At 48.9% G+C, this 20,601-nt stretch overlaps 2 protein-coding genes across 2 annotated transcripts; both read right to left on the bottom strand.

The window, feature by feature from the left end:
- Window positions 1-4,261: 4,261 nt before the first annotated feature.
- Window positions 4,262-9,293, bottom strand: LOC139832602 (uncharacterized). The gene is made up of 5 exons (XM_071822394.1): window positions 8,736-9,293; window positions 7,935-8,516; window positions 6,170-7,163; window positions 5,868-5,980; window positions 4,262-4,279 (listed from the first exon to the last, which is right to left on the bottom strand). Exons 1-5 carry the CDS (start codon window positions 9,291-9,293, stop codon window positions 4,262-4,264), a joined length of 2,265 nt encoding a protein of 754 aa, XP_071678495.1.
- Window positions 9,294-13,149: 3,856 nt separating this feature from the next.
- LOC127306337 (dof zinc finger protein 4) lies at window positions 13,150-14,402 on the bottom strand. The gene has a single exon (XM_051336951.2). It carries the CDS (start codon window positions 14,242-14,244, stop codon window positions 13,384-13,386), a length of 861 nt encoding a protein of 286 aa, XP_051192911.1. The 5' UTR covers window positions 14,245-14,402; the 3' UTR covers window positions 13,150-13,383.
- Between the last annotated feature and the right edge of the window lie 6,199 nt (window positions 14,403-20,601).

Here is a 20,601-nt window from a genome sequence, read left to right on the forward strand (position 1 = left end):
TTTTCGAAAATTCAATATTTTATATGAACAATTTTCGCATTTGAAACTTTTTAAATTTGAACATTTATCAAATTGAACAAATTTATATTTTGAACAATTTTCGAATTTGAAAAATTTAATACTTGAACAATTTCTAAGTTTGAACAATTTTTATATTTGAATGATATTTTTTTATCTGAACATTTTTTGAAAACACGTTTTTTTTTAAAAAAAAAATATGTACAAATTTTAGGATGAACATTTTTTATTTGAACAAAATTTAAAGTAAACATTTTTTAATTTGAATAAATTTAAGATAGACATTTTTAAATTTGAACAAATTTTAAATTGAAATTTTATAAGTTTGAATATTTTCTAATTCTAACATTTCCAAAATTTGAACATTTTTTAAATTTAAACATTTTTGAAGTCTTTATATTTTTGAATCTGAAAATTAAAAGTAAAAAAAAAGAAAAAGAAAACAGAAAACAGAAACAGGAAAAAAAGAAATAGAAAAGGAGAAAAAAACGATAAAAGAGAAAGCCCTTACCTAACTAGGTCGGCCCGTACCGCGCGGAGTGTGCGGCGAGCGGTACGCGCTGACCTGATCGGTGTATAGGGTTTGCTCTTTTGTTGGTGTGTTGTTTGCGAGCATAACATAATAATAGTCGTTGGGCCGGATCGACAATCACAGGCTTTGTCCAAACTTTTTACGGGCCAGATTTTGTAAAGCTAACTTTAGAAGGCCTCAAAATCAAATCGGCCTTCTTCTTTTTTTTACACTGAGCTCATGACGGTCTTCAGTCCCACATCTCTGAGCTCCGATTACACTGTCCGTGACGTGCTCCTGTTATCTTTAACTGAATAATACCAGAAGAAATTCTCACAAAGTTTCATCAAGTCGGGCATAGCAAAACATGGTCATTAAAATTCCGCACAAATGTAACCTGTTCGTCCTTGGTCGTGCTTGCACTGCAGCGAGGCATGGGCACCCAGGTCATTCAACACGAGTGATGGATACTCGGTTACAGTTACTTGATGGAATCTTAGTAACTTCTGAACAGTGTCGGCTACTAGGAGCAGCACTGTCCTGCCATCACCACGAAGTGCTCACAGTGAATGCACGAACGATAGTGCCTGTACCGCAGCTACTGTGCGCTCCATCAGAGTTCAGAGCAGTGATGGATGAATGATAGGCCGACGCCACAGGCTGCACCGCAGTGCCTGTGTGCGACTGCCGGAGCATGGCCATAAAATTCCTCTGCCAGGATACGTACCTGTGGCACTGTTCCATGAGGTCCTCAAGAAAAAAAACACTATATATTCCTGTGTAAAGCGTGTACTATTACGGTACAGTTCTGCCAGTACTCGTCTACATAGCCATCAGACCGTATCTCGATCGGACGGTCGAGAAAAAACCAACTGAATTTCAGGAGATAATAACGCGGTGCTAGTTGACGAAAACATGAGCAGTCCGTATCTGGAACTCTCGATGGACCATCCGTCCGATCTTTGTTCCTGGACGGTCGTGGCCGGAGCGGGTGCGGATAGCCGTCGACGGGGCCGGGAGGGAGCAGTCACCGGAAAGGTTTCACCTCCGACAGGAGCCACGACCGCGACGTGGATCGGGCAGGCAGGACACGGCGGCATGGCACAGTCTTACTGCACAGCTACAGCTCAGTCCCTCGTTCAGACGCAACAGCCAACAGGTGTGCCTCTCAAGGTGGGTCATGGCGGGGCAGTTCAGCCATCCACTCAGCGGTCAGCAGGGGTAATTAGACTGCGAGAATTCTTGGCCTCTACACGATGGATAACTCGAGCTTTGGTATCAAGATTTCTTCAGCCCAAAGCAAATCGTTCCTGATCACTGGTAGCGGTAGTAGCAGCCTCCTCCTGCACCGAGATAAACAAGGCTGAAATCACTCAAATCCGTGCGTGATGTGTTAGTTTTGGCTATTTGTCTGGAACGCTACCGGAGCAGATAGGCAGGTGTCTGATAGATCGGTTCACCGCCTACGACAGGCAGGGCATGGGCGGCCGGCGGCCGTGCGTCCGGCCGGTACGCCGACGCACGCGTCTCGTACCAGGGATGACATAGGTAGATCCTTAGGTAGGATCCTGTTCTCGTCCTGGACGGCTAGGGCTAGCTATCATGCTGTGCTGGTTTCAGACTTTCAGTTTCCCGTCAACTTCGTAGAACCGTAGGCTAGCTTGGTGAAAATCTTGAGCGACATGATTCCGATCGGCGATCTAGCTAGACCGTATGACCGCAGCATAGTTGAAGCTTTGACAGTAATCGGTGGGCGGTCCGATCAGTCAATCTATTGGGTCAAGATATTACACTTGGTACTGTTTCAAATCTCATTTTTTTGAGCGGGTCTCAAATCTCATGTGTGACGCGATGAGAGTAGGACTATTTTGTGGCCCAACCGGAACCACACGACTCCGATCCAACCGCCCCACCTGACCCAATGGCACGAATACATTTCTATGAGCAACCATACATTTTTATCAATTATCAAAAGAGAACCAAGTTATAAGGGCATCTCGAATGGGGCGACGGAAACGAACACTGAGCGACCGTTTGCGCTTGCACGGTCGCATAACGGTCGCATAATGTGCCTGCATCCTATTCCAGCGGGGCGACGCATAGTAACCGGGCCGTCCGCGGAGACGCAAACACGGCCCAAATATGCGGCACTTTTGCGTCTCTGCGGACGTTGTGCGGTGGCACCAAGCATTCTCCTTTTCTTATCCGGTCCCGCGCGTCAGGGACAATGAAATCAACCGCGCGGATTTTCTTCCTCTTCCCCTTATTTGCTGCCCTAGTGTGACGCCACCACCCCAATCCCACCCCGCCGCACTGCCACAGTACACCTCGGGCCTCACCGCGCCGGAGAACAAGATCTGAGTCAGGGTAGGTTCTGGAGCGCATCTGTCACGTGTTTGGTGGCCAAACATCTGCCGGTTGCGCCCGACCTCGCCGCCCGGGACCTGTTCGGTCAATTGCGCCGGTAGTTTTCTTAATCTTCTTTTGGGCGCTATTGTGAGCGAGCATTCATCAACGGTTGCTACCCACGCAGATGGACATGTGGAAGATGATGGACAAGTTCAGCGATGAGGTCATTGATACCAGTTCCGACGAAGAGTCTGATCACATGACGCAGAACATGGCTACTGATGCGGCCTCCATCCTCCACGAGTACAATGCCAGCCAGATGCCTGTGCACCGGGGCTCTGTGAAGGGCGCTCAAAAAACCTGTCGCGCAACAGAGTGGAAGGCCACCTCCGGCTCTACAAGGACTACTTCCACCGCACCGATCTGGTGTTCCCGGAAAAACTGTTCCGGCGCTGGTACATGATGTCAAGGGACATGTTCATGATTATTCTACGGGGCGTCAAAGACTATGACCCGTACTTCCAATGCAGGCCTGATGCAACAAGTGCGCTAGGCTTCACCTCCTACCAAAAATGATCTGCAGCTATTCGCATGCTATCTCCATGCTATCCTATAAAATGGTTGCTCATATATTCGATGAGTATCTTCGAATGAGTGAGAGCACCTGCCTTGAGTCCATGTACCGGTGTTGTCGAGCCATGAATGCCATGTTCGGAGAATATTACTGTAGGGAGCCAATAGTTGAGGATACTAGCCGGTTGTTGTCTATCAACGAGTTTAGAAAGTTTCCAGGCATGATTGGCAGCATAGATTGCATGCACTAGGAACGGAAGAAATGTCCATTTGTACGGCAGGACCAGTACAACGGCCATGCAGAGGGATGCACAATCATTTTTGAAGCAGTGATATCTCAAAATTTATGGATTTGGCATTTATTCTTTGGCATGGACGATTCCAACAATGACATCAATGTGTTGCACCGATCACCGGTTTTCAACAGGCTTATGGAAGGCAAAGCTCCCGAGGTGAGCTACGAGATCAATGGATATGAATACGGCAAACCATATTATCTTGTTGATGGCATCTACCCTAACTGGGCCACACTGGTGAAGACTATCCGTAATCCAAACTCGAAAAAGACGAGGAGGTTTACTAAGATGCAAGAGGCATACATGAAAGATGTGGAGCGGGGCTTTTAGTGCTCCAAGCTCGGTGGACAATTGTCCGTCATCCGGCAAAAAATGGTCTCTAAAGACCATGCATGAAGTCATGACATGTTGCGTGATCATGCACAGCATGATCGTTGAGGAAGAGCATCCTCATGGCCGGAATGAGTGCCAATGAGATTTCCAGGGTGATCTGGTTGCGCCAATCCATGGGGCATCATCCTGGCAGTAGTATCTGCATATGAATGTTGAAGTCACTGACAAGAACATGTCCAAACACCTACAAACGGATCTGATTAAGCATCAATGGGCATTGGCTGGCCATGAAGACAATGCTCAGAGGTCAATATCATCTTATTTTCATGTAGACTTTAAGAATTTGGATGTAATACCTGAGAATACTTTAAACCTGTTTATTTTATTGTTTAAAACATCTCAATTCATGTCCGCGGGCCAAATACGTCGCCCCACTGGAGGCACCCTAAGGCGCAAAAATGACCAATTTCGTGTCTGCACCCTGACGGAAACAAACGCGCGCGACCATTTTGCGCGTCCGAAATGAGTCGCCCGGTTGAAGATGCCCTAAGAACAAACAGACTGGAAACTAAAAGGCAGACCAAAGAAAACATGTACCCTGCAATCTTTGCAGATAAAACTCTAAAAGATAGAAAAATATGGAACCGTCCCTAGGTTTCGTGCACTCGCCGGAACCAACTGCCACCGCCTATATACACGTTGGAAGTGGTGCTGAGCCCCAAAGAAGCACCATTACCAATGAGGCTCAAGTCGATAAACATACCCGTTGCAAGACATCGTTATGGCACGTCGCCTAAGTCAGGGAATAACGACAAATCCACCACCTCCAGACTAACATCCTCGCTCCAAAACATCCACCTCGCCCCAGCCCACGCATTAGTGTCGTGGATAACGATGAACATCAACGGTCCACCGAGAAAATAATCTCGCTAGATCTAAATAACAACGAGAACAGCAAATTGTCAATCTAAAGCACACATTACCATCAACTTTGAGGCGCCGCTATGAAGATTGACACCAGTGTGGGAGTAGAGCCGTGGCAAATTTATCCGATCAACCGTTGCCTCCCCACCCAACGGTGCACAACGGAGGAAGGATCCCCCTACCCTCCTGCCGCCGCTCCGGAGCGACGATCAGAGGGAGAAGGGGCTAACACCCATGCCGATGGAGATCAGGAGGGACTGAGGGAGATGGTCGCCATCCATGCCGCTTGTGAGGTAAGGAAGAGACAAAAACATGTTGTGTCAATTAGGGCAGAGACTAGTGGTGAATCTGCGCATAGCTATATGGGTGCACAGGACATCAGGTATAATTTTTTTTTCCTTTGTAAAACATGTGCACCCTATAAAAAATTATTTTTATCTATCGTAGTGCTCTTAGCTCGGCCACTGGGACTGCGACAACATAGAAATTAAGGGTGATATGTCGTAGCAGCCATTATTATCTTTATTTAACTTCAGAAGTAACACGTGTGTTTTGAGGTTTTCAAAAATAATACAGCCCCGGTCTATCCGAAACCGATTAGGACTTATGAGCTTAGCCCGAAACCAACTAGTACCAGTCGGCCTGGCCAAAGCCAAGTAGTACTTGCTTTTTTGACAGAAAACCGTGAGCTTTATTGATCAAATAATCATAATGTCATTACAAATATCCTCACGGATGCACTCCGGAGGAGAAACACGCCACACGACATCTACTGAAAACTCACACCTTCTAGCTAAAACGTGTGCAACAACATTAACCACACGGTATACATGTTTGAAAGAGCAAGAAACGAATGATCTTGCCAGACGCTTAATATCCTCGATCACTGGTCCATAGCAAGACCGGTCCATCATCCCAGCATTGACGCGATTGATCACCGACTGACAATCAGAAGCAAAAATGACCCTGGAGTAGCCTTCATCGCATGCAAAGGCCACAACATGCCTCAAAGCCAAAGCTTCTGCCAGCTCCGCATTGGTCACCTCGTCTCGGCGCTCACCACAAGCAGCGATGAAAGTCCCCTAGTGATCACGAACAACGACGCCAATACCCATCTATCTCGTGGAAGAGAAAGTCGCTGCATCCACATTAACAAGCACCATACCTGCAGGCGGCGGAACCCATTTTGGTGTTGATGAAGAAGGTTCACGCCTTGTAGCATTCGTCGGCTTGTAAAGATGAATACATATCATATCAATGTAAGCCTTGATCTTAGCAGCAATAGACTTAGGATGCATAAAAACTTCACCCTCGCGGTACTTATTTCTAGCATCCCAAATGTGCCAGAGAGACACCATCAATACTGTTGCTTCTAGATCATAACAGCGGTCAACGAAGTCAAGAGTCCAGACTCTTGGAGAGATGAAAGCCTTTCTGTCGGGATGGATATGGAAATCAGCTTTCACTTCACGCCACACCTCGTCGACATAGGGGCAGAACAAAAGAGCATGCTCGACTGTCTCGTGTTTGTTGCAGTATACACACGTCGAGGGAGTAGGGACATGCCGCTTCTGGAGTTGATGACCGCAGGGAAGGCAGTCATGAGCGAACCTCCAGAGTGTGATCTTCATCTTTCCCGACGCCTTGCTCGCCCAAAGCTTCTTCCAGATTTTGGAATTATCAGATACAACTGAAGATGAACCTTGCCCATGTTTGCTTCGATCAGAAGCCACCCTCTCCGACCTTGCAAGATGATATGCAGACCGCACGGAGTAGCTACCAAAACGAGTCCAGGGCCAGGAGGCGAAATCATCGCCACCATGACGGCTGATCGGTACTTGTAAGATCTTGGCTGCAACCTCATCATCAAAGATGGTTCGGATGAGCTCCGAGTCCCATGAGGAAGTACCATCCAGCATCAGTGTATCCACAGTCTGATCGGGCATCAGAGGGATCCGAGGGCGCAGGGTATAAGGAGGCACCTCCGGAATCCACTTGTCTGTAAGAATTTTAGTTTTCTTCCCGTCACCGATGCCCCATCGATCACCGTCCTTCACCAGCTGCATACCAAACTGGATGCTTCTCCAAGTATACGAAGAGGAACGGGGCTTTGGAGCATCCCAGAAATCACAGTTTGGATAATAATGCCCTTTCAGCACCTTTGCACATAAAGAGGATGGATCCTTCAACAAACGCCAACACTGACGACCCAACATGGCTTGGTTAAACAGACCCAAGTCACGGAAACCCAAGCCTCCCAAACTCTTCGGTGTTGAGAGCCATTCCCAAGATCGCCAATGGATTTTCTTCTTGCCATTCTCTGTTCCCCACCACTGGTTTGCAATCGAACGTCGCATGGAGTCACAAGTGGCAACTGGCAATTGAAAACAACTCATCATATAAGTAGGAATTGCTTGAATGACCGCTTTCAAAAACGTCTCAGACCCTGCCCGGGAGAGGGGGCGATCCGAGCAAGAACTCATACGCTGCCACATACGTGTGATAAGGAACTTGAAAGTATGGACATGAGACCTGCCCACCTCTGTTGGCATCCCAAGATAGAACTCTTGCAAGTCTTCATCTTGGACACCTAGTTTCAACATCACCCGGTTCTTGACAGCAGCAGGACAACAAGTACCAAATAAAATGGACGACTTATCAAGATTAATTTTCTGACCAGAGCCCTCACAATAGAGTTTGAGGGTTTGCTGCAAGGTGTCCACACTTCTTTCATCACTGCGGGCGAAGAATATACTATCATCTGCAAATAAGAGATGGGAAATAGGGGGGCCAAGTCTGCCATTACGTAAACCTTGTAGCTCGCCTTGGACCTCCCTTCGTTGCAGAAGACAAGATAAACCCTCCGTGCAGAGAAGGAAAAGATAGGGACTGATGGGATCCCCCTGTCTAAATCCCCGGGTGGGGATTACAGGTTCAGTTAGATCACCATTAATCCGAACTGCATATCTCACCATAGTCACACACCTCATCACAGTGTTGATCCAATCCTGGTGAAAACCCAACCTCTGAAGGCACCCGAGAAGATAATCCCATTCAACTCGGTCATAAGCTTTCATCATATCCACCTTCAGAGCAAAATATGGCCGCTTAGCTTGTTGTTGTCTGATTGTATGTAGGCACTTAAAAGCAATAAGCGCATTGTCCGTGATCAAACGCCCCGGAACAAAAGCACTTTGATGTTCAGACACCACCATCGGCAAAATGAGCTTTAAACGATTCGTCAACACTTTCGGTATCAGCACAATAACAGAGTCACAAAAGCCATCAGGTAAAGGGCTCCCATCAAGAAAACTCCTAACTGCTTGGCAAATTGCCTCCTCTAAGAAATCCCAATGGGTTTGGTAGAAGAGCGCCGGGAAGCCGTCGAGGCCCGGTGCCTTGGTCGGACCCATCTGGAAGAGAGCTGTCTTGATCTCCTCGTTTGTATACTCCTTGGTTAAATTGGCATTCATCTCATCAGATACCTTGCGAGGAATAGCATCAAGAACAGACTGTGTAGCAAAGGTAGGTTCAGACGTGAAGAGATCGCCATAGAAATGTTGAACCATACCTTTCAATTCAGAAACATCATCACATCTCGAGCCATCCGGTCACAGCAGCATTTTGATTTTATTTGCCCGCTTCCTTGCCGTAGCCCGAGCATGAAAAAATGCAGTGTTACGGTCTCCCTCCCGTAACCACTCCACTCGGGAGCGTTGGCGTGCCATAACCTCCTCCCGATCAAAGAGCTCACAGAGATCCTTTTCAATATTACGGATCTCATCAACCCCTTCATTGGACGTTGACAAGCGCAAATGGTGTAATTTCTGTTCCATCTTGCGAATCTTTTTGCGAATAGCCCCAAAGACCTCCCGACTCCAAGACTGAAGCGAGCCAGCAACCTGATGGAGCGTAGCCCAAGTAGACTGGAGTGAAACGTCACCATCAGACTTCTCTGTCCAAGCCTTCTCCAAAACCTCTTTGTAATCCGGTGCCCTCAACCAGGCAGCCTCAAAGCGGAAACCGTGCTGGACTGGCGTAGCACGATCCCGTCTGTTAAGCATAGAAAGATTTATCGGGATGGCTAGATGATCAGAGGTTGTTGTGATGATATTCTCCACCGAGCAATCATCAAACCGTGCGGTGAAATCCCCGTTACCAACAGCTCTGTCCAATCTAACCTTGACATGATCTTCTTCACATTGTCTATTATTCCATGTATATTTGGGGCCTGAAAAACCGAGGTCGAACAGTCCACAATCATCCAAGCACTCTCGAAAAAGAGACATCTGTGCCTCGGAACGGTCACGAGCACCAACATGCTCATCATTAGAAAGAGCTTCATTGAAATCTCCGCAGCAAATCCATGGTCCTTTCCATTCCGACCGAAGTCGACGAAGCAAGTCCCAGAATTCATGCCTCAAATCTCTTTTCGGCTCCCCATACACAAAGGTGGCCCGCCACGGTTCTCCTCCTTCCGATGACACAACAACATCGATGATATGATTGTTAAAACCCTTGAGAGAAACAGTGTACTGCGGCAACCAAAACAAAGCAAGGCCCCCACTGAGGCCAACGCTACTGACAGCGAAACTACCCGCGTAGCCCAAGGACCACATAAAATTCTGGGCTCTGGTATCCTTCATCTTCGTTTCGCACAAAAAGAGGAAGGAGGGTCGATACGTCCGCACAAGATAGCGGAGCTCGCCTACTACCTAGTCCGACCCAAGACCCCGGCAGTTCCAGCATAACAGAATCATTGCGTTGGGCGGGACTGCACCGCAGTCAGCGCCGGATCCGCCGATCGAGGTTTCTTGCTTGCTGATGTTTCCGAGTCTGCCACTTGGACATCTCCACCATCGCCTGTGGCTGTTGCAACGGTGGATGCCAGGATTAGGGCCCCTTCGGGCACCATGGTAACAGGAATATCAACGACATCATTCTCCTGTAACACCGGCCTATACTCCTTCCGTTTATGGCCACTAACACGTGATTTGTTCCCCTGCACCACATCTGCGGCAGCACCCGCCATAGTTCTTGGTTTACGCTGCCTCGGTTTGGGTTTAACCGGCGAGGCGACCTCACCTATTCCATCCTTATCCTTCTGGATATTTGCAGACCCATTTTTCTTCTGCACATTAGAGCCACCTTTGCCCATACTATGCCGAGAGCCCTGATCACCAGTGTAGGACCCTTGGCTAGAATGTGTACCAGTTGTTTTCTTCTTACGATCATCCGACACACACAAACGAGGACCATGGTATGGAAGAAAGCCCTCTGCATCCCTCTCCGCTGGTGAAGGGCAACCAGTAGATGAATGCCCCAACAAGCCACAAGAGAAGCAAAAGGTTGGAAGTCTCTCATACATCACAGTGAAGAACTCTGTCGCTTGCCGCTTCTGGGAGTAAACAGAAACACAACGCATGAAGGGTTCATTGATATTGACTGTTGCTCTGATTCGCAGAAACTCACCCCATGCCTTGCCTTTCCCATCCACATCCATCTTCTCCACCTTGCCTACACGGCTAGCAAGGTCCTTGCCACGTTGATCATTCATAAGGCTATAAGGGAGATTAAGAATACGCACCCAAACGCCTAACTTCTCAAAGCGAACATCACTCGGTTTCAGACTGGGATCAAAATCATTCAGAAGCACAGCATGATTACCAACAGTCCACGGATGACCCTCCGTGACCCGAACTTTGTCTGCCTTGGTTGCAAATTCCGCCATGAAAGTGTTCCGGCCTGTGTGCCGGATCTCCAAACCTTTAGGGTTTCCCCAGGCAGGACAGAGAGCCGCCTTGATCGTCTCGATGTGGTAGGTGTTAGGCGCTAGAACCTTCCCAGACAGAGCCCACTCAGGGCAGCCGAGATCGTCATCTCCTTCGTCCTCCAGGACAAAGGCATCAGCCTCCTGCGAAGTGAGCCGGAGATTCCCCATCATCTCCGCAACGCCATCGCCTGACGTCGCATCAACAGGTGGAGAGCTCGATGACGCCTCATGGTGCGGCAGATCGCCATTGGTGATCGCCAGGTTCCGATCCAAAACCCTTGGATCGGGTTGTTGCTTTCCCTCCACGGTCGCCTTGCCGTTCATGGTGGCGCGCGCCTAAGGGAGACCGCGCGAGCAGGGATGGCGAGGGCAGGGATAGAGGGGGAAGACGGTGGGGCGAGGGCGAGGAGGTTCACCGCCGCCAAACGGAGTTAGAGTTCCGGGGAGGCCGCAATCGCCGGAGCGATAGGGAAACCCTAGAAAACAACAAGCCCAATCGTACACTAGTCCTTGCTTTTTTTGTGGAACTAACCAGTATTAGTTGATTTCGAAGAAGCTGATAAGTACTACTCCTACTCTTATAGTTAGTTTCGGTGGAGCTGATAAGTTCTAGTCGGTTTCCAAAAGACTAAGACCGTATTATTTTTTAAAAAAATCAAAAATACAATATATTTCAAAAATTCTATAAAAATATTTTTTGAAAAATGGCGCCAAGCCAAGCCAGCCAGCCCTGACTGTAAAAGGAAAAAATTAATGAAGACCCCGCTGACAAACTGGGGTCAGGACCTATGTAAACCTTTGACACGTGCGGTCAGCGACTCTGGTTGCACAGGGCGGAGTGAAGGTTGGCGTGATAGAGCGAAGCAAGCAAGGTATATGGCGCCATGCCGAGGCTAGCTGGGGCCGGCGGACGTACGCAGGGAGTATGTGCGGGTGTACAGGAGAAGTACTGTACGTAATCGCCAGCTAGCCAGTGGCGTCTCCATCAACACAAACTCCCCGGAGAGCGAAAGGTTCGTACCGGCAGATATAGCCTACGGGCACAAAATTCCCAAACCGTCTACAGCATTTGGTCATTTCCGATTCAATGTCGTTACAACGATGTGTGAAACTTAATTTTCTAATGTTTCTAGATTCAACCAAGACTAACTTAATTTTCCATAGACTAGCAAAAGGGTTAACATATTGTCTTGGCTATGTTTTTCTCTCAATTTTCTTCAGGACGAACTTGCCCACTTCAGAAGGACAACAAAGCAATCTCGAGACAGTGCTGAAAAGATATGATAAGTGCTCCTACGTACAAATTTACAACGGCGACCATGGAGCCAGATGGTGCCACGACAGTTATAAATCCTTATTTCAGATACGGTAAAATCTTGTTTATATGCACAGAAAATTATTTTTTCCCGGTAACCGGTGCACCGCGCGCCTTGGCACCATGTGATACGCACTACAAATATATGCACAAGGCCACTTATTCTTAAATTAAGTTGATCACCATTAAAATTTGATCAAATTTATGGAATTTTCAATATTCATCGTACCCGCTAAAGTATACAATGAATATGTATCATAATACATTTTGTGATATTGATTTGTTATTGTAAACTGATAAAAGGAATTATTCAAATTCATCACACTTAAATAGGTGTGACTTAAGACCAAAGTAAGTTGCCATCGATCCGAAAATGCCTATCTGATCTCGAGCTCAGATGCACCTGTATTCTGAACTGGGCATTCGCGTTGCCATTGGTGGTATCCATTCGTATGAAGTGTCGTATGCGAATTCTTTATTGGAACGTATGCTCTGTCCTAGCCCAGCCTGAGCACGTATTGATTCCATCAGTACAGGGAAAATGAACGCCCGTATCGGCGCTGCGAGCCTGCTCCCACCTGCCTGCCACACGACAACCTTACGGCCGTCACCACCTATCGCTACGTACACATACGAACTACGCGTAGAGCACTGTTCCAGGACGCTGTTCTGACAGGAATTCTGGCCACTGCACCCATCCCCAGGCGATTTGGACGGTCCACAAAACGGGCTCATCTTAGCTCGGGATATATACTTAAACATATGTATGCTTTACGCAAAATATGAATATTTACTATAATCAGAATAATAGGAGCAAGCATGCTAATGTTTTTGCGTGTATATGTGAAGCTTCTTAGATTTTCCTGTAAAAATGTATTTCCTTAGTTTTAATAAATTATAATCCAAGATAATTTGAGAATTCGGAAGATGAAGTGATGCCAGCGCCAGAAAATTTATGAAAAAAAGTCAGATAAATAGTTTTTTTTTCTTTCAGAGAGTAGACAAGTCAATTATTCAGGGGTTACAACATGCATCCAAGGGAGAACTTGACAATCCATAGAGAAACAGGAATAGGTGCTGTGATTCGGTTGTACCGACACAATGGTTAGCTTTCTTACACATACCTGTGTGGCCACAGAAAGGAAAGAAAAATAATGAAAGGTACAGTTGCAGGCAGCACGTACGTAGCATTATACATGTAGACTTACCAGCTAGCTGTTGGTCCGGTCGTCGTTAAGAAGCATTTAACCACAGCTTAATCGAAGTGATCGTGATGAGTAACTAAACCAAACTAGGGTAGGTAGACGGACGGATCCGGGACGTCCGCCCAGCAGCTCCCGGCGTTCCAGTACGCGGCCGGCGACGCATCGTCGCCGAGCTCGAACATGCCCGTGTCCAGGGACATGAAGGGCGCCATGTCGGCGACGGTAGAGTTAGACGTGGGCACCTCTGGCTCCTGGCCCGCGATCAGCGCAGAGCCGATCGCCTCCTCCGTCTTGGGCAGCGCCGCCGAGAAGTTGAACACCGGGAGAGGCGGAGGAGGAGGCGGCGCGAAGAGGGACGCGAGCGCGGCCGCCTGGTCGGCGAATATCGGCGCCGGTGGTGGCACGTCTGCCGCGAAGGGGTAATTCGGGCTGCGGCTCGCGAAGTTGATGGTGTTGGAGTTGGACGAGGGCGTAGCCGGGGCGGGAGGAGCTGTCGCCGTCGTCTCCGCCGCGACGGCCGTGGGACTCGTGCTGCCGCTGTTGGAGCGGCCAGAGGAGGACGCGGACGCGCGCCGCTGGTTCTTGGCTTCCGTGGCCGCTGGCGTCGACGGGGCCGCGGTTGACGACGAGGACGAGCTGCGCTTGGCCTTGCGGCAGCCGCCGCCGACGGGGACGTTGCGGAGGACGCCGCCCTTGGTCCAGTACCGGCGGCAGCTCTTGCAGAAGTGGCGCGGCTGGGACAGGTTGTAGTTGTTGTAGTAGCAGAACTTGGTGTTGGTGGACTCGCACCGCGGGCACTTCACCGCCTCCGGCGGCGCCTGCGAGAACACACCGCACCGAGAAGCCGGAAGGCCCTGCTGCGCCTGCGCGCGCCGGATGTCTGCCGCCGCGGCCGCGCCGCCGAACAGTCGCCCGGCGAGGCCCGGGATAGATTGGAAGTCCTGCATGAGGCGAACCGCAAGGGCTGGTGTGGTGTTTAGGACGTTCTAGAAGAGTATGCTTCGATGTGTTTGTTCATCATCTATGGCTGTGTGGGTGTGCTTGTCGACGAGCTTGGGAGCGGCAAGAGCTCCACCCAATGAACTTCGGCTGTGCATCACACAACATAGCAGGTAAATATCTGCAGCTCGATTGGCTTCCCGATCGCCCTGTCTTCGTCCTTCAACTTGTAAAGTTACCAAACTGCCCTTGAGCTTGGCAGTTTGACCAAAGTGCCCTCGCTTCTGACTGTTCCTTGACATGCATGGTTGTACGTGTAAATGTACATGCACTAGTAGTCTATAGTACTCCTACTACCATCGTACATAGGAAGCTCATGGAGTCATGGACATTAATTGGTCTGTGCACAACAACAAATTGCACCAACACATGTTTTAGGCAACGTCTCCAAGTTTTTTTTTTAAGTGATTCCCCCTACTCCATACATACTGGTTTATTAGAGTATTATGTATTTCAAGAAAAAACTTTAGCTACTAATTTAATCAAAAAATATAAAATATATAGCACATAAATTATGCCATTCTAGTTTAGAACTTGTAAGGAATCACAATAAACTCAAACAAATGATTTCTCTTTTCGATAGTTGTGACATTCTCTGGATTCAACCAACATATTTTTGCTTCAACAATCAAGGAGTTATGTTCCATCTACACATACCTAAGAGTTGCTCCAGCATATAGTTGGTTACAAGATGAAAAATGCTCCTCTTGCAAGGGCCACGAGGGTGATGACAACAGATGTCAGGGGATGACACTTGAAGATGTGTGTGTGCTAAGATCATCATGGACCAGAGTTTTTAGATTGGCATTCCTTTGATATAACACCACCATACTTGTTGCAAAATTCTGGGAAGACGGATTAATTACCCAACAATGTTTCCTCGGCATGTACCGTCATTTTTTCCAGATTCTTGCAATCACAATTTGCTTAGTTTTCTAAACAAAGTTGTTATATTATAGTCTAGGTATATGCACTTCAAGTACACATTAGAAAGCCCCGGTACTTTGCATCCTCGAATCCAACGAAATGTGTTTTCATGTGCCTTTTCATCTACTTATTCTCCATGACCTAAAATCCTTGAAATCTCTAGAGCTTCAAGTTAGAGGGGGTGTATTTTCAACACAAAGTGGATATATAAGTGGGAATAATATAGGCGAGAGAGGTGAATTGTTAGGATTTAAGCTTAATTAGCTTGGCCTATTGCTGCCATAGAATCACTACATATGCGCTATTATGGAAGTTAATCTTAGGTAGTGACTCATGCTCATCAAGCTAGAGCGAAGTCAGGGGAGGGACATCGTTGCAAGAAATGTGGGAGGAGGTGTTGTGGTGGGGGTCTTAGGAGGTATTGAGCTAAATGTAACCTAACCCAAAATAACTCTTATTCATGATAATTTGCCCTTCTTAACCCATTCCCGAGTCCGCAATGTAGGACATGGCTAGATGGCAGGTTGATGGGGAGAAATCAAAGGACAACGCAAGGTTTTGGGACTTTGAGGCACAATGAAGGGGAATGAGTACCACTGTTTCTCACCTATATTAGATTGAAATCCAAAGGATAGCTTTGGTAACTGGAATCCAAATCTGGACCTCTTTGCATGGCTGGCATTAGTTTGACAAGTATTGATTGGGTTTTGAGCACGAGGTCGTAAGAGTAAGATACATTTAAGGGCAAGGCCATGGGAGCGTGGAGCTGCTTGTTTTGTTGAGGTGCCCGAAAGAGGCTGGGCAAGTGGGCACGCCGTGGTTGAACTTGCACCTCATGATTCTGGACACTTTGGGCTTTCATTCAAGGTGGTTATATACAACCAACCACTAACCGGTATCCATTTTGGAACGCTACATGTCACGATATCGTGGCAAACATTCCTAACTAACGAATCTGATCCCCGCCAGAATATTGGTGTACAAGTTACCACATTTCGTTGCATAATTCGTACTACGTAGGTCAGTTTAACGACTATGATGTAGATTAAAGTGGTTTATCTACAAACAGGACATCAAATTTGTAAAAAAAATTTTTTTTGGAAAACTCGGCATCTCACAAACAGGACATCAGCACCTCGCCACCTCCTAGCCATCTGGACCATACCTCGGTTCACAACTTGTATAGCATGTGCACAAGCTCTTTTGAACAAAATATCTACAGATATTCTGTACAAAAATCTACGCGATGACGTTTGTCGTAGACGTTAATTAGCTGTAGCGTCCGGCCAAAGGAAGCTATAGGAGAAGACATGGCCAGTGGGGCTGTGGCTGTGGAGAGCTTGACTCCCGGCCTGGCTCCACAGGGTAGGCAGAGGCCGGTAGCACACCTGCAGGGAGTAGAGTCGAGGATGGCACATTAATTGGGCGAGCAGTGGACGTACGTTTCCTGGCCCGTCGCCCGATCGAGTCGCCGCCGTCGTCGTCACAAGGACCACGGCGCGATCACGATCACCGATGGCTCGATCGACCTGCCCCGGCCACGCCGATCCGGCCGTCCGTGCGCCACCGCCGGATCGCTAGGCATGACGAATGGACGACGCGGGCGGCAAGCTATCTCGGGTAGCCAGTAATGGCGATCGGCGACGGGTTGGGTAGGCGGTTGCGTCCGGCACCGGCACGTCGTGCTCGCTCGCTGGCGCTGGCGCTGGCCGCCGCGCGCGCGCGCCCTAGCATCGCAGCTGGCACGCATGGCCCCGGTGTTAACCTTGCCCAGATTAGTATGTGCGCCGAACTCACAGTGGTGCACTATATTATTAGCGACGTCGCTGGTAATTAAGGACGATGTGGCCGCCGGGGGGTAGCCAGTTTGTTTTGCCGTCCATCGGCGCGCACACGTCCGCCTGTCGCGTCGCTCCTTCAAGACGCGGGCTAGCACGTCGGCTTGTGCGGGTTTTAGGTGTGGGCGGCGTTTGACATTTTCCAGAACGCAGGGCACCTCGTACATGTTAGTTGTCACATGTGTATGTAGCGGCGGTTTGCACCAAAATAACCCAAAAGTGAAAGAAAAGCACTGATTGACCCTCCAGAAACTATTTCACCCATCTAACCCTTTTGTGTGGCGCCTCTCTCATGGGCGCCACACATGCCCATGTGGCGCCCGTGCTGGCGGCGCCACAAACCCATCCGACGTGGCCCGTCGACGCTGAGCTGGTGATCCCGATCCGACGTGGCAGCATGTGTGGCGCCGTTCTCGCCGGCGCCACACTTTGAAAGTGTGGCGCCCGTGGCAAGGGCGCCACACATCCACTTAAGTTTGGCCGCGCGCGCCCGTCCAGCCCGACCCTTCTTCTTTCTTTCTCCCTCTATTCTTCTTCTCTCCCAGAGGCGGCCGGCTCTCTCTCCCCCCTCTCCTCCCCACCAAATCCACCACCAAATCACCAGATCTGTCCGTGGAGATCGTTCCCCATCCATTTCTCAAGGTAATCCCCTTCGAATCTTCTCCATTCATCCACTAATTTCATAGATCTTGCTAGATTTGGACATGAACCCTAGACATGGAATTTTTTTTGTGCACTCTATATTGTAGTGTTTGTGTTGGAGATGGTAGCCTCATGTATGCATGTTTGAACCATAGATTTGTTGAAACCTAGATATGAAATTTGACATGTATGTGTATGAACCCTATGTATGTATGTGTTGAAATGTGTAATATTTACCTAGGAAATGCATTCAAATGTGTTACATATGCCTAGTATTTGTGATGGAGTAACTCATATTTGTTAGTGGAATGGGTCATAATATGGTTCAAACATGTAAACATGTAGGATGGCCGGTCCCAGTGGCCGGCGAGGCGGTCGAGGCCGTGGCCCTGGGCGCCCCCGGGGCCGGGGAAGGGGCCGCCGCGGTGGAGCAGCAACGGCCCCACGCTCACCGTCACCTGCACCCTCCTCGTCTTTGCATGACGAACGCTGCTTCGAGTTCCTCCTCCGCATCGACGACGACCCACTCGGCATCAAGCGGCTACCGGACAAGTTCACCGAGTTCGTCGATGGTGTCGAGCCGACGCAGTTGCAGCTACGGGAGGCTAGCTGCAACTTCTGCCGCTGGCCCGTGGAGGTCCTGTTCGACGGGCAGGGCAAGATGTACCTGCACACGGGGTGGGACAAGTTCGCCCGTGACCTCGCGCTCGAGCCCGGCTGCCAGCTCACCTTCCTCTACGAGGGGGACGGCGAGATGATCGTCAAGGTGTTCGACGACACAGCCTGCCGCGTGCACTACCACACCGGCGAATCCGGCTCGGACACCGATAATTAGAACTTAGAGTGTTGTGAACTCTATCTTCGTTGCTTCGTGTTGTTTGAATTCTATCTTAAATTGTATGAAACTATGTGCTATGATGTTAGGTATGATGATGTTATGTCTATGATGTGTGTACGAAATTGCTGTTGATATGATGTGTGTATGAAATAACTTTTGACATGATGGCAGTTTTGTTGGAATATGGTAGGATTTTTCATGGTTTAACACAAGTCAATGTGTGGCGCCCTTCCCACTGGCGCCACACTGCAGTGTGTGGCGCCGCTCCCATCGGCGCCACACATGCATTTGTAATTGCCCAGAACATACTGTAAGACAAATCGTCTGGGACTTAGCCGTTTTGGCGAGGCTCTATGTGTGGCGCCGATGCCACGGGCGCCACACTAGCATGTGTGGCGCCGATGCCACGGGCGCCACACAAAGAGGGTCGCCAAAACGGCTAAGGACTTATCGTCCGGAGCCCCTGGATGTTTTCGACCCAATAGTTGATTTATGTTGGCATGTGTGGCGCCGATGACACGGGCGCCACACTAGCATGTGTGGCGCCGATGCCACGGGCGCCACACAAAGAGCCTCGCCAAAACGGCTAAGGACTTATCGTCCGGAGCCCCTGGATGTTTTCGACCCAAAAGTTGTTATAAGTTGGCACGTGTGGCGCCGATGCCACGGGCGCCACACAGTGCAGTGTGGCGCCAGTGGGAAGGACGCCACACATTGACTTGTGTTAAAACCATGAAAAATCCTACCATACTCCAACAGTTTTGAGTACAACATTGCACTGAATATGTACCACACATTGACACAGCATAATAGTTCAAACGACAAATAAGGTTCGACGACATGAAGGTTCGAGAAGATCAAGGTTCAGACAACATCATGGTTCGACAACATAAAGGTTCGACAACAAGAACATAGCCAAAGGGACATCAGTGCGTGGCAAAGGCTCCCTCCCCCCTCGCCTTCTTCCTCTTACATTCTTCAGCCAATTCTTCCTTCTCCCTTATGTCACGAGCCAACTGTCATCATCATCACCATCGTCATGCTCGTCATACTCATTATCCAACGGAGGTTGTTGGGCAATGGGAGATTGGACAATGGGAGATTGGGTGGCCTCTTCTTGGCTCATGGGTGGAGGACTCCTCTCTCGAACGGGGGAGGAGGGCCGGTTAAGGTCAAGCTCGATACGAGCATCAACCGTCTTGGTTGCAAACAACTCCAAAGCCTTATCTTGTGACCCGGCCACCGTCTCCTTGTAAACGGACCAACGTTGCTTGGAGTTGATACGCATTGTCTTCCAACGGGTGTGCATTCCAAACCCCACATTATGCCTTCCCTCTAGCTCAACACCATCATTTGGCTCATTCCAATTCAACTCAACCCTCACTTGTGCTACCACCTCCGCAAAGCTAGGGCTAAGGTCAAACACCAAGTCAACCTCTTCCGGGTCCGGCTCTATGTTTCCCTTCAAGAAAGCATCCTTGTCCACATGATGAACATGAACAATTCTTTCCATCCCCCTAGCATAATGGGAACAACACATACACACATGTGTTCATTAGTTACCATAATCAACATACTCTACCCATACAAACTAGCACACTACCATTTCTCCTACTTCAACAACCCTAACATCCAACCAAATTCATCTCCACCCTCAAATCAACCAAATCCACATCTAGGGTTTCACATGTAGATTCAAGCAAATACACAAAATCAATGGATGAAAAGAAGGGGAACTGAGGAGATTACCTCGAGGAACGAGTTGGGAACGATCTCCACGGAAAGATCTGGTGATTTGGTGGTGGATTTGGTGGGGGGAGAGGGGGGAGAGAGAGAACCGGGCGCCACAGCTCAGTGAAGAAGAACAGAGGAAGAAAGAAAGAAGAAGGGTCGGGCTGGGCGGGCGCGCGCGGCCAAACTTAAGTGGATGTGTGGCGCCCTTGCCACGGGCGCCACACTTTCAAAGTGTGGCGCGCTGCCACGTCGGATCGGGATCACCAGCTCAGCGTCGACGGGCCACGTCGGATGGGTTTGTGGCGCCGTCACGGGCGCCACATGGG

Source organism: Lolium perenne, chromosome 6 (genome assembly GCF_019359855.2).
Source record: "Lolium perenne isolate Kyuss_39 chromosome 6, Kyuss_2.0, whole genome shotgun sequence".
Lineage (NCBI taxonomy): Eukaryota > Viridiplantae > Streptophyta > Magnoliopsida > Poales > Poaceae > Lolium > Lolium perenne.

What these genes read in the sequence shown, in the direction of transcription:
- LOC139832602 (XM_071822394.1), bottom strand. Translation starts at nt 9,293, where the DNA reads ATGTCTCTTTTTCGAGAGTGCTTGGATGATTGTGGACTGTTCGACCTC. An exon ending in ATGGTGATCTAACTGAACCT is followed by an intron (nt 7,164 to 7,934) that starts GTAATCCCCACC and finishes TTATGTGCAAAG; the next exon opens with GTGCTGAAAGGGCATTATTA. An exon ending in ATGGGTTCCGCCGCCTGCAG is followed by an intron (nt 5,981 to 6,169) that starts GTATGGTGCTTG and finishes CATGCGATGAAG; the next exon opens with GCTACTCCAGGGTCATTTTT.
- LOC127306337 (XM_051336951.2), bottom strand. Translation starts at nt 14,244, where the DNA reads ATGCAGGACTTCCAATCTATCCCGGGCCTCGCCGGGCGACTGTTCGGC.